The sequence below is a fragment of the Otolemur garnettii genome, unplaced genomic scaffold (assembly GCF_000181295.1).
Source record: "Otolemur garnettii isolate 467f Iridium unplaced genomic scaffold, OtoGar3 scaffold00095, whole genome shotgun sequence".
Lineage (NCBI taxonomy): Eukaryota > Metazoa > Chordata > Mammalia > Primates > Galagidae > Otolemur > Otolemur garnettii.
Window position 1 is genome coordinate 4,679,162 of NW_003852490.1, and position 12,975 is coordinate 4,692,136.

Genomic DNA, 12,975 nt, shown 5'->3' on the forward strand with positions numbered 1-12,975 from the left:
TGGCAGCTGCACTCTGAGTAATGGTGAGGAAATTGGTGATGTCAACAGAACTAGAGTCTTCCAGCTTAAATTTTTATATGATTGTTAAGGGTTTTAATAAGTCTAACACGTCAGAGGTTAATGGAGCCTCTTCGTCAGGAAAACTCTGAAGTCTGCGTTCATAAACATTTAGGTAGAAGCAAAAGACTTCTCGATACTTGAAAGATGGAGGGTATTTAACTCACCCTCTGGAAAAATCAGTGTTTTATTATCTGTCTTAAAAAAATTCTGTAAGGATCTATCTTCAGGATGGAATACTTTCTGACCCACGTTAGTTCATTTAACTCTGCAAATGTGCGTCTTGTGATTGATACTCTTTACTAAAAACATCAGTATAAATAAATATTCCATCTCTGGTCTGCACTAACACACACGGACAGAAGACGAGGACTGACATGAGTAAGTAGGCAAAGAATCCTTCCAGGATGGAGGAAGCCAACTAGAGTAGGGGTTGGGACAGAAAAATAAGTACAGGGTGCCTCCAGCTCCTCTGCATTAAACAGGAAGAAAAGTAGCAAAGGTAGGCGACTAAGACTCAAGCAAAGTATTAAAGGAATTGCAAAACCACAGTCATCGTGATGTCAGAAGCAGGATGCTCAAAAAGTAGCCATCCGGCCGTGCAAACTGCCTTTGATGGTTCCAGTTTTTTCTTCTAGTTGCCAGGACCCTTGGGCTTATGCAAGCATCCCAAGTTGAACAATGCTGTCTATGCTTGAGCCATGGGTCTTATTTCCAATTTTAATTCATTGTGTTGACCTCTGGACGCTGCTAATTAGGCTTGAAGTGAACTGAATTAAAATGTATTCTTATGCCGTACTCAGATAACCACATTTGCAATGGCAAAATAAAGACCACACTATTCTCATTTTAAATGTGAAACGTTTCCCCCAAATGATGAGTTTGGGCTGTATAATAAATTCATCTGCAACTGGTAACAGCATGAAGCAGACATTATGCCTGAGGAAATAAAAATAAAACAAACAAACAAGAACATACTGGTAGAAGCATCTCCGACAGGAGACGTTCACCAGGGACTCATTAGAATCTGTGAGTTTTACCTTCACACACGGGGCAGCACTCCCCGGGCACTTTCACGGGGTGCATGCAGCTCTGTCCACAGGCTGTTGCAACGCAGTGGGGCTCTCCGTTGATACACTGGCAGAACGTACAGTCGTCTTCCCGCCACCGGTCTCCATGGGCACGGATCTGGCCATTGGCATAGCAGCCCGCAGGGTTATTAAAAGGATACACTGGATCTAAAGTAAAACATGAGTTTAAAGGAAGAGTGAGCACATTCTGAGTCTTATCTCTGCCTCTATCCAGAGACATTTTTCTTTTCTCTGGGTTTTATTCATCAGCAGTTCTGTTCCAACTGTGATCAAAAGAAGCATGGGGTCGCACGAGGTTTCCCCAGGGGGTATGAGCAAAAGCAGATGTCGTAGCAAATGTTACGTTTACTCATCTGACACAGTAGTCAGGGAAGAGGATCTGTGGCCTAAAAACCTATGTGCAGGTGTCACCAATCCACAAAGCTAGAAAGTTTAGTGGACAATAATGAGAAAACAGGGATCCATTTTAGGCTCTGATAATGCCTTCAGATTTGTTGACTTAAATGTTCATCACACCTAGATTTCACTACTTAGGAAGCAAAACAAATACTGCCCTATCTAATTTAGAATACTACTGGTATTTCCAGGACTAACTGAGCTACGTCTCACAGAGCCAGCCCTTACTGTGGCCTTGTTCATGATAAGGCTGTTTAGATGTACCATGGGTCACTGTTTGTGCCTTGGAGGAAGGCTGTGATCTTAAGCTAGCTTTCTTCACATAGCTGGGCAGCTAAGCAGTAGCCACTACTGTAAAAAAAATTGTTTATTGAATTTATTGACAAAGATACAAATATTGCATGCCATGTCTCTGAGTATCCCTATATTGAAGGCAAATAAATTACTCAATTTTCTTTCTCAGAAATACATAAAAACTGGCTTCACACACACTGCTGTGTTGGGAGAACAGTCTAGATAATTTAGAATTTGGCCATCTTTATTCTGAGGAAGCAATAGGGCATTGGAAGAAAGAAAGTCAAAATTTAAAATAATGCAGTCACAGCTTTAGAAAGGCAGGCTGCCAGTGATGGAAGTGGCAAACAGACCTGTACTAGATAAGACTTCATAAATTCCTTTATAAATACTAAACACTTCATTTCTACTTTGAGGCTGGATCTGAATTCCAGGAAGTGAGACATGACCGGATCCCAGACAACTCATTACAATCATTACCCAGAGGTTCCTATTTATGTTTTTACACCACCAACCTCTACATGGTTTCAGAAACTATCATAAGCTTAAAAGTTTAATGGATTTTTTTTTTTTTTTTTTAGTCTTAAGTGACACCTAAAAAGTAGACTATTTTCTCCTGTGTGGCTAAAATAATTTCTAACAGGGAAAAGGTCCCGTTGTTGTGAATAACTGATCAATGTCAGGCACGGAAACATTTTCTGACCTTCAGTATTATTTGGCAAATACACTTCAAACTAAAAGGACTTTAGGAAAAGGGAAGAAAGTGTGAACCTTCTCACTTTGCATGCAGACTCCAGGTAGGAGACTTCAGACTGAGATGTGTGGCCTGGTGATGACAAAATGGTCACATGATCTTCTCTGGGGAAAACTATTGCAAGGAAAAAGCCACAGACACAGCCAGACACAGGAGTTTCGTTCTTGGCCTCAATGCAAACTCAGGCAAGTGGCTTTACTTTTCTGAACTTCAATGTCTTAATCTTTAAAGCTCATGGGTTATAGTGAATGATAGAGGCACTGTTCTGAGATATTTCTTTATGAGTATCAGGGATGGGAACATACAGCCTATTAGAGGAACATGGAAATGTACTTCTTGGAGAGAAGAGAGGAGTACATACAAAAAAAGTCAGTCCCCAAAACTCACATCTGACACCTGCCTGGGCCTGGAACTGTTACCACCAGACCACAGCACAACCCCCTCTTCTAAGTTTAAGGAAGTGGGAGAGGGGGTTGCTTCTCTGGGCTGACTGGGCTGAGATTGTCAGTGACAAAGCCCATCCTATCTTGGCCAGACAGAGCCACGCAAGCAAGAGTAGGTGGCGAATTCCAATGCCAGAGTGAAGACAAAGCTTTGCCCCGGGACCCGCTAGTGAACCGTGAGAACGGCAGGGCAGGCACAGAAAGTAACTCTGGGAACTCTCTCGCTGGCCTGAGGGAACAGGTGACCCAGGTGATACCCAGGGCATACCTTCCCTTGGGGAAGCATCTCCACACTCTACCTGGCACCATCAACATTCCAAAATGTAGACCATAGCGTCATGAGAAAGGAACTTCAGCATTCTTCTACTTTGGATGAGACTACATTAGGTCAACTCTGATGCTAAAACTCTGTAGCAGGGATGCTCATGGTAATCTTTAACGCCCTTTTCTTACCTTCACACACTGGGCAGCACTCCCCTTCGGGCACGTAGTACCTCTCACAGTTCAGCTCGCCGCACTGGGCAGTGAAGCAGATGGACACGCCCCCTTGGCACCGACAGAAGCGACAGTTGTCCATTCGAAACATGTCTCCGTCATAATATTCCACGTTGTTGAAGACACAGGCTGGCTTTGTTTCTGAGAGGAGTTGAAACAAACAAGGTACATTTGAAGTCTTTCTCGAGTGCTGTCCTTTAATGTTTTCAAACAGCGTCTAGAAGGTTCTGTCTAATAGCAGGAGGTTGTAACGTGATGGAAATTTACTCAACTCATTATAACTTTATGTGACAGAAGCGAAAAGCAAAGTAAAATAAACAAAACACATTGTTATCCTGTTTATAACAAGGAATTGAAATTCCCCTTAGCAAAACCTACCATGACTTCCTCCCACCCCAAATAAAGCTAAACTTTATGACCATGAAACTCACGTATCTGGTATGTGCTTTAAACAGATTCTGTTTGTCTTGTTAAATCATTCTCTACTTCAAATGAATGATCGTGCCTTCACATTAGCTTTTATTCTGCCTTAAAAAATTTATTGAGGCCTTTCTGGAGGTGACAATGCTCTGTTCCTCCAGGGTTCACTCTTAAATTCTTTTTTTCTGTCTAGTTTGAAAATCTATGATTTTAATAGTGTTTGGCCTGTAACACAACACTTTCTACATGTATTTCCTCACTTAATCCCAATTATCTGATGTAGGTATTATTATGCTGAGGTTAGAAGTGAGGACATTTACACTTAAAGTCATACATTTAGCAAATGACAGAAGCAATAATAGCTCATCAACTAAAATCTGTGCTTTCCATTATGTTTCAAGGTTATATTCAGCTAAGGACTCATAAGCTAATATTTAGAACTTGCATCATGATACCAATTTTTTTTTCTTGAAACTGGGTCTTGTTCTGTTCCCCTCACTGGAGTGCCATGGTGTCATCATAGCTCACTGCAGCCTCAAAACGCCTGGGCTCAAGTCATCCTCCTGCTTCATTCTCTGAAGTAGCTTAGACTACAGGTACATGCCACCCTGCCTAGCTAATCTAATCCTTCCTTCTTTTCTCTCTCTCTCTTTTGGTTTAGATGGGGTATTACTATGTGAGCCTCCTATCTCTGCTTCCCAAAATACTAGGATTACAGGTGTAAGCCACCACACCCAGCCATACAAATGATTTTTAGATATGTCTCTGCCGTGAAAGACTCTCCCTAAGTTTGTTCTTTACCTTTAATTTTGGTTGATTTAAAATAACTCCCACCAGACAAAGCTATCACCAGAAAACAGCTCAACTGCTGGTCAACAGTTACAATCCAAATTCATTCATCCAGATTAATGTAGATGCAAAAATCTTCAACACATCCAGCAACATATAAGCAGGATTATATACCATGACCAAATTAGAATTATTCCCAGAATGCAAGGTTGGTTTAAAATCTAAAAAGTCAATTAATGTAGTAACATACACGTCAATAGCATAAAGAACAAATCCATACAATCATCTCAATAGGGTTTTCTGCATTTGACAGAATCTGATATTCTTTCCTGATTAAAAAAATCCTCTACACACTAGGAATAGAAGGTAACTTCTGCACCTTGATAAACAGCATTTATAAAAGCTCCCCACTGCTAATGTCATCCTTAATGGTCAAAAACTAAATGCTTTCCCCCTAAAATCAAGAACAAGACAATGATATCCACTCTCACCACTTTAATTCAAAATTGTAGTGGAAGTTCTAGCCAGTGAAATTAGGGAAGAAAAATATATAAAAAGCATCCAGATTAGAAAGAACGAAAAAACTATCTCTAATTGCAGATGACATGATATTACTTATAAAACATTCTAAAGAATATACTAAAAAGCTATCAAAACTTAAAAATTTAAGTGCAACAAGTTTGTAGTGTATAACTGCACCCCCCCCCCAAACTGTGTTTCTTTCTATACCCTAACAATGATCAGTAAATGAAGTTAAGAAAATCCTGTTCTCAATATATCAAAGAGAATAAAATATCTAGGAATAAAACAAACAAAGTAAGTGCAAAACTTACACTCTGAATAAGAGAAAATACTACTGAAATGAATTTATAAAGCCTAATAAATGTAAAGATGACCTATGTTCATGGATTGGAAGACAATACTGTTAAGATAGAACTATTCTCTAAATTGATCTACCTATTCAATGCAATCAAAAATCCCTATCAAAATCCTAGCTGACTCTTCGGTAGAAATTGATAAGTCGATCCTAAAATTCATTTGAAAATAGACCCAAAATTGCCAAAATAATCTTAAAAAGGAAAAAAAGTTAGAGAACTCTCCCTTCCTGATTTTTTTTTAAATGGAAAGTTTACCACTTTCACTTTATTAGCCTACTTTCGGAATAGGATGAGGAGAATGGGGTTGAGGTCAGGTATGAAGGGAGAGGGTTAAAATCTGTGATGGTAAAGATCCCTCAGAACTCTGGTGCAGTCCTCAATCACGGCAGCTCAACTGCCGGTCAACAGAGTTACAATCCAAAAGATTCAAAGATGTGTCCACTTCTGTGTCCAGTGATTCTTCAGTTACAGTGGGATGAGGTCTACCAGGCTGCCTTTAGGATGAGTCATGCTGTCAGCAAAGAAATTTACTAAGGTGTCAGACAGTTGAGTTCTTTGAGCATGGGTGTGATCCACATTGGAAAGCCCAGAACTGTAAAATCCAAACCAGATTTGAATAGAGCTAATGCTAGGAGCTGAAACTCTTTCGTTTCTTCTGGGTCTGAATGATCCACAGTTACATTAAGGTCATTTTGTAAATATTTCAGAGCATTAAGGGGATCCACCTGGGCATTTTCTTCAAACCTGTGTTTTCTTATGAGGTACCTGCAACACCTCAATAAGTAATCTTTCGAAGGTCTACACAACTTCAGTGACCAGAAGTCATCTAATCGCATCTCTGGAGAGCAAGACTTTCCTGGATTTCCACTAAACAATATCATGAGCTAAACCTTGTGTAGCTCATCATATACAAGCTAAGGGGCAAATCCTGGACATGGTTCTTCTTCCTGAGCACTTTTATTTGGATTATCCTTTGCAGCCTGGTCATTCTTTTTTTTTTTTTTTTTTTTTGCAGTTTTTGGTCGGGTCTGGGTTTGAACCTACCACCTCCGGTATATGGGGCCAGCGCACTACTCCTTTCAGCTACAGGCGCCGCCCGCAGCCTGGTCATTCTTATAGATGCAGGACCAACTATTCCTCACAATGTCATAAATCCAGAATGAATTGCTGATGTTTTCTTCCCTCTTTTCCTTATCTTTGCTGAGTCCAGATAAAACATGTATTTCATCAGTTCTGAATCCACAGTTGCTCTTTGTGTATATCCTGTCATTGGAACCATCCCAGAGTCTATCAGAGTCCACATCATAACTAAAGAAATCATTCAAATAGGTCTTTGATCATTGGCCACCAAATATAAACAACGATTTTTTGAATAGAAGAGCATGCAGTGTCCTATCTGAGGCTGGATGTCCTCAGGCCCATCATTACAGGAGTCCTCTTGAAGACGATGACACTGGCAGTTGAAGCAAACAACCCCCTGATATATATATATATAGTTCAGTGGAAGTAAGAGTTCAGAAATAGGCTATAACATCTACTGACTTTTCACAAGGGAGACAAGACAGTTCACAGTCTTTCAACAAATGGTGCTGGGGCAACTGTATCAAAAGAAGGAAGCTGTCCCCCCTTCCCCCCTATATCATATGCCATATATAAAAATTAACTCAAAATGCATCATAGAGCTACAATTCAAATGTACTGTCTCTAACTGTAGAGATCTTAGAACAAAACACAGGGTAAATCTTTGTGACCTTGGATCAGTCAGTGGTTTCTTAGATATGACACTAATAGCATCAGCAACAAAAGAAAAACAGACAAACTGGACTTCACCTACTTTTGTTCTGCAAAGGAAGCCATCGAGAAAGTAAAAGGAGAACTCAAAGACCGAGAGAAAACTGCATTCATGTTATTTGATTAAAAAGAAACAAACACCCCTATTCAGAACTCTTTAACTCAACAAAAAATAACTCAGTTGAAAAATGGGCAAACATTTTGAATGGACGCTTCTCCAAATAAGATATAGAAATGGCCAACAAACACATAAAAACACATTCAACAATGTAAGTCATTAGGGGATGCAAATCAAAGCCACAACGAGACACCACTTCACATCCACTAGGAGGCCTATAATCAAAAAGGTGGGGGGTGTTGATGAGGGGGTAGAGAAATCAAAATTTTCACATACTGCTAGTGAGAACATGAAAGGACAGCTGCTCTGGAAAACAGCTGAGATTTCCTCAAAATATTAAACGCAGAATTACATATGATCAAGCAACTCCACTCCTAGGTATACACTCCAGAGAAATAAAAAACTTGTACACAAACGTTCATAGTAGCACAACAGCCAAAAACTGTCCATTAAGTGACGTATGGATAAACAAAAGTGATATATCCAATAAAATAATGTTTGTCCCTCAAGCAGAATGAAGTTCTGATATGTGCTACAACATGAATGAACCTTGAAAACATGCTAAGCGAAAGAAGCCAGCCAGCCAGCCACAAAGCACCACGTGTGGCATGATTCATGTGAAATACACCTAACAGGCCTATCGATGGAGACAGACTAGTGACTGTCCACTGTGGGGGGCACTGGCGGAACAGGAGGTTATGACTGTTAATGGGTTCAGGAGGTTTTCTTTTTGTGTGTGTGTGGGGTGTTGATGAAAATGTTCTAACACTGACTGTGGTGATGACTGTACAACTATGTGGATACATTAAAAATAACTGGACTATACAAATTATATTGGTGAACCACACACCATGTGTTTGTAGAGCTATTTAACCCTTTGACTTTGGAACACTCAGAAATGAAACGTGCCAGCTGAGGTAGGGAGCATCGCAATAATCATTACAATACACAGTGGGCTGGCAGATGTTCTTTGGTTTCTTAATTCACCCAAGTTGGTTTTAGTTTCCACTATTTGTAGGAATTGTTTCAGGCACGACTGTGAAAAATACTGAGAACGAAGCATATGATGCTTATAGACGCAAGTCAGGTAACAACAGTGACGTGTGTCCTTAAATTTTTGTTTGCACAATGAACAACGCCCCAAAGAGTCATTTGCACCAAGTGAACATCTTGTTTGAATGTCTACAGGTGGTGTTCACGGTCTCAAGGTTAAAAAAAGGGTTCCTAAGCTAAAGACAAGTTCTCCTGAGCTGCTGAGGCCTGTTCAATCAGGTCGAGAAGGCTGGATGATGAGGATCACCACATCTTTCATGAGCTCCTCTGTCTGACCTCAAATAATTTCTTAGGCCGTTTCTTTGCATGTCTAAATGCTTTCAGAAACTTTCACTGCATTCTGAGCATATTTGCATTGGTATTATATTTAAGGACAATTACTTTTTCATTTGATTTCCTAACAACCTCCCTAAAATGACAGAACCAATATTAATATTCATTTTTTTTTCAATGAGGAAAGTTACATTTAAAGAGATCAGGCCCTGGGCTGAAGTCACGAGTTGTATGAGACAAGCGGTGATTGGATGTGTGCGCGTGGAAGAAATGTGCGCTTGAAGCTCCGTCCTTCGTGCTTAGTGTAGTAACTATTCAGAAAACTAATGTTAAAAACAATCATCTTATTACAGCCCAAAGTCGTCTATACACTTTTGTCCAACACACTGCTATTAACCTTAGCTGGGACTGGAAGGGAACTGTGCAACTAGACCATAAGTAAGAAAAAGTGTAGAAAATTCAGTGCTTTTATAAATCAAACTTGCAGGCTGTGGAGTGAGGCGAAACACTGTACTCTGACAAAATGCTGACCACGTCTTCAAATTAAAAAAAAAGTTTACAAACCCACCAACAGTGATTACTTGATTGAGTTAATCAACCACATCTACCGTCTGGTGAGGAGGGAATGTTCTGGTTATGAATGACACTGGTCCAGGGGGAGGTGCTTCTATGGTGAGGTGTGCAGAGCTTCAGGGGCAGGGGACGGGACTGACAAGAGGACTGGGGCAGAGAGGTTTTACTAGCTACAGCTCAGTGAGTAAGGGAGGAGAATTTTGAAATACGGCAAGTCCCAAAAAATGTAGTTCAGAAAACGCCATCAATCCTTTAGGTTAAAAAAAAAAAAATTACATACACACACACAGAGAAATCTGTTTGATGCTGAGAAAAATTTATACAGACTCTTCAAGAAAGTGCATGATAAAAAAGCTACCTGTGGTCTTTGAGGACCAATAACCAACTACTTCTTCACCTCTGAGAGATAGATACAACTTTCACAATAGTGTGGAGATTGCCATGAACTCTACAAGGAGATGATTTAAGTGGATGCGGAAAAGGAAAATATTTCAAAGAAATAGTTTATTACATAAGTGGTACTTCTCAATGCACTGGTGCACAGAAGTATCTTTTTGGTTACTTTTGTATGTGCTTTGTGTCTACGAAATTAAATTTTATGTTGCTAAGTTGTAGAATTATCCTCTCCCTTTTTATATTTCAGAACTCCTGAAAAAGAGCCTTATGATATAGACTATTAACTAAAATTTACCACCTACCAAATTACACTGATTGGCAGGTGGTGATAAGCACATGCTTTGGAGATACTGATATCTAGATCCAGACCACCACAATAAAGTATTATAATAAAGCAAGTCACAATCATTATTTTGGCTTCCTAATGCATATTAAAATTACATTTACCCTACAGTCTATTAAGTGTGCAATGACATTATGTCTAAAAAAATCAAAGCATGCCTCAATTTAAAAATACTTTATTGTTAAAAACACTAACCATCATCTGAGCCTTCAGCAAGTCTCAATCTTTTTGCTGATAGAGGTCCTGCCTCCATGTTGATGGCTGCTGACTGATCAGGGTGGTGACTGCCGAAGACTGGCATGACTGTGGCAATCTCTTAAAACAGCCTAACAACAAAGTTTGACACACTGATTGATTCTTCCTTTCATGAAAGATTTCTCTATAGCATACAATGCTGCTTGACAGCACTTTCCCCACAGTAGAACTTCCTTCAAAACTGGTGTCAATCCTCTCAAACCCTGCTGCTTTATCAACTAAGTTTAAATAATATTCTAAATCCTTCGTTGTCATTTCAATAACGTTTCAGAGTTTTCACCAGCAGTCGACTAGATCTCAGTAGGCTCCATTTCTTTGCTCATCCATAAGAAGCAGCAACTCCTCACCCATTAAGGTTTTATCATGACACTGCTACATTTCACTCATATCTTCATGTTCCTCACTGATGTGTATTACATCAAATCATAGCCATCAGCATCTAACTTACTTGGATATAGGGTCTCGCTCTGTCATCAAAACTAGAGAGCAGTGGCAAGATCATAGCTCACTGCACCCTCAAACTCCTAGGCTGAAGGGATCATCCTGCTTTAGTCTTCTGAGTAGGTGGGACGATAAGCATGTGCCACCATGCCCAGCTATTATTTTTTATATTTCGTAGAGTTGGGGTCTCACTCTGTTGCCCAGGATGGTCTGGAACTCCTGGCCTCTGCTGATCCTCCTGCATTGGTTATAGACATGAGCCACTATACCCAGTCAGTCTCCACTTCTAATTCTAGTTCTCTTGCTATTTCCACCACACCTGCAGTAACTTCCTCCACTGACATCTTGAACCTCTCAAAGTCATCCATCAGGGTTAGAATCAATTTTGTCCCAAGTCCTGTTAGTGCTGATATTTTGACCTCCTCCTATGAATTACAAATGTTCTTAATGGCAACTAAAAGGATGAATCCTTTCCAGAAGGTTCTCAATTGATTTTGCCCAGACATATCAGAGGAATCACTATCCGTGGCAGATGCAGCCTTACGAAATGTTATTTCTGAAATAAGACGACTTGAAAGTCAAAATGACTCCTTGATTGGTGGGCTGCAGAAAGGATGCTAGGTTGGCAAGTATGAAATCCACATTCATCTCCTTGTACATTTCCATCAGAGCTCTTGAGTGATTGGGTACACTGTCAATGAACAATGATATTATGAAAGGAATCTTTTTTCTGAGCAGCAGTTCTCAGCAGTGGGCTTAAAATATTCCCCAAACCATGCGGCAAAACGGATGTGCTGTCACCCAGGGTTTGTTGATTATAAATCACAGGTATACAAGATTTCCCATAATTTTGAATGCTCTGAATTCAAATTTTGGAATTTAGATAAATGAGCCCTGGATTCAACTTGAGGTCACCAGCTGCATTAGCCCCTAACAAGAGAGTCAGGCACTGACTTCTCTTCTCTAGCTACAGGGCGGGCTGTTTGCCGTCTACACCAAAAGTCTAGCATCCTCAATGATCTTCACTAAAGCTTCTGGATAACATGCTGCAGTTCCTACATGCGGCTTCTCACACTCCTCCACCAAAACAAAATAAAACCAAACTTCAAGAAGAATACCTAAGGCGGATGTTATCTTCGTCTATGTATCCAGGATAGTGTTTTCAAAACTCAGGAATTATTGAGTTCTGTGTGAATATCTGAAAATCCCATGTCTTAACTTTAATGTATTAATTATCCTGATGCATGTTCTTATAGCTGTGAATGTGGACGAGACTCAGAAGATTGAGGCCTGCTAGCTATACTGTCATAATAAATGGCTCAGGATTAAGAATCAGAAGGCTGAAATATTTTGGGGTGTTTCAGTTGGCTTATTCTATGGGGTAAAGTGTGTGTGCATTGGGGGACACCAAAGAGACCCTATTTCAGGACAAAGGAAAGGGAACACTCCGTATAAAGGACTGCAAAAGACTGGACCAAAGACTGGACCAGTCTCACACGGACTAGTTTAGTAAGGCCTCAGGAATATCAGGGGTGCTCAATAAACACATACGCCATGGAGAATGGCCTCCCCAGAGCTTCTCTCCATCATTAGAAGACACTGCACCTCTAGAAAAATCACTGAGCATAACTGCTGTGTGCACACGGGTCCTTAAATACATGTGTTTTGTAGCCATTTTCTTATTAATAGGCTACAGGGTCTGAATTCTCTAGGCCAAAATTTTACATGAGGAGCACCAACTCTGGGCATGGCTCCCATTAAACAGTTAATTTTTTGCGTTAACATCTGAGAAAATCCTGTCAGGGCCAATGTAGGATAACTTCTGATTTTTAGTAACCCTTCACATTATGTCTGAACAAAACAGGAGCTAATTATTGGGTGGGCAGCATGACTGTAAATAAAGACTCTTAGCTATTAGTGTTCATTTAAAATCTTTTTTTGTTTTTTTAATGACAGAGTCTTTGCTCTGTTGCCTAGGCCAGAGTATGGCAGTGTGATCATAGCTCACTGTAACCTCAAATTCCTGGGCTCAAGGGATCCTCCTGCCTCAGCCTCCCAAGTAGCTGGGACTACATGTGTGTCACAATGTCCAAATAATTTTTTATTTTTTTTCCC

The 12,975-nt window shown here is 40.1% G+C and overlaps 1 protein-coding gene and 1 pseudogene across 1 annotated transcript in view; both read right to left on the minus strand.

Annotated features, from left to right (window-relative positions):
- Positions 1–12,975, minus strand: part of CRIM1 (cysteine rich transmembrane BMP regulator 1) — a 198,460-nt gene that overhangs the window by 69,299 nt on the left and 116,186 nt on the right. Inside the window, exons 6-7 of the mRNA XM_023516671.1 lie at positions 3,489–3,671; positions 1,098–1,295 (exon numbers count right to left, since the gene is read on the minus strand). Of these exons, the coding sequence (XP_023372439.1) occupies positions 1,098–1,295; positions 3,489–3,671 (381 nt within the window). The remainder of the gene's footprint in view (positions 1–1,097; positions 1,296–3,488; positions 3,672–12,975) is intronic.
- On the minus strand, positions 6,083–10,159 carry LOC111727138 (annotated as a pseudogene).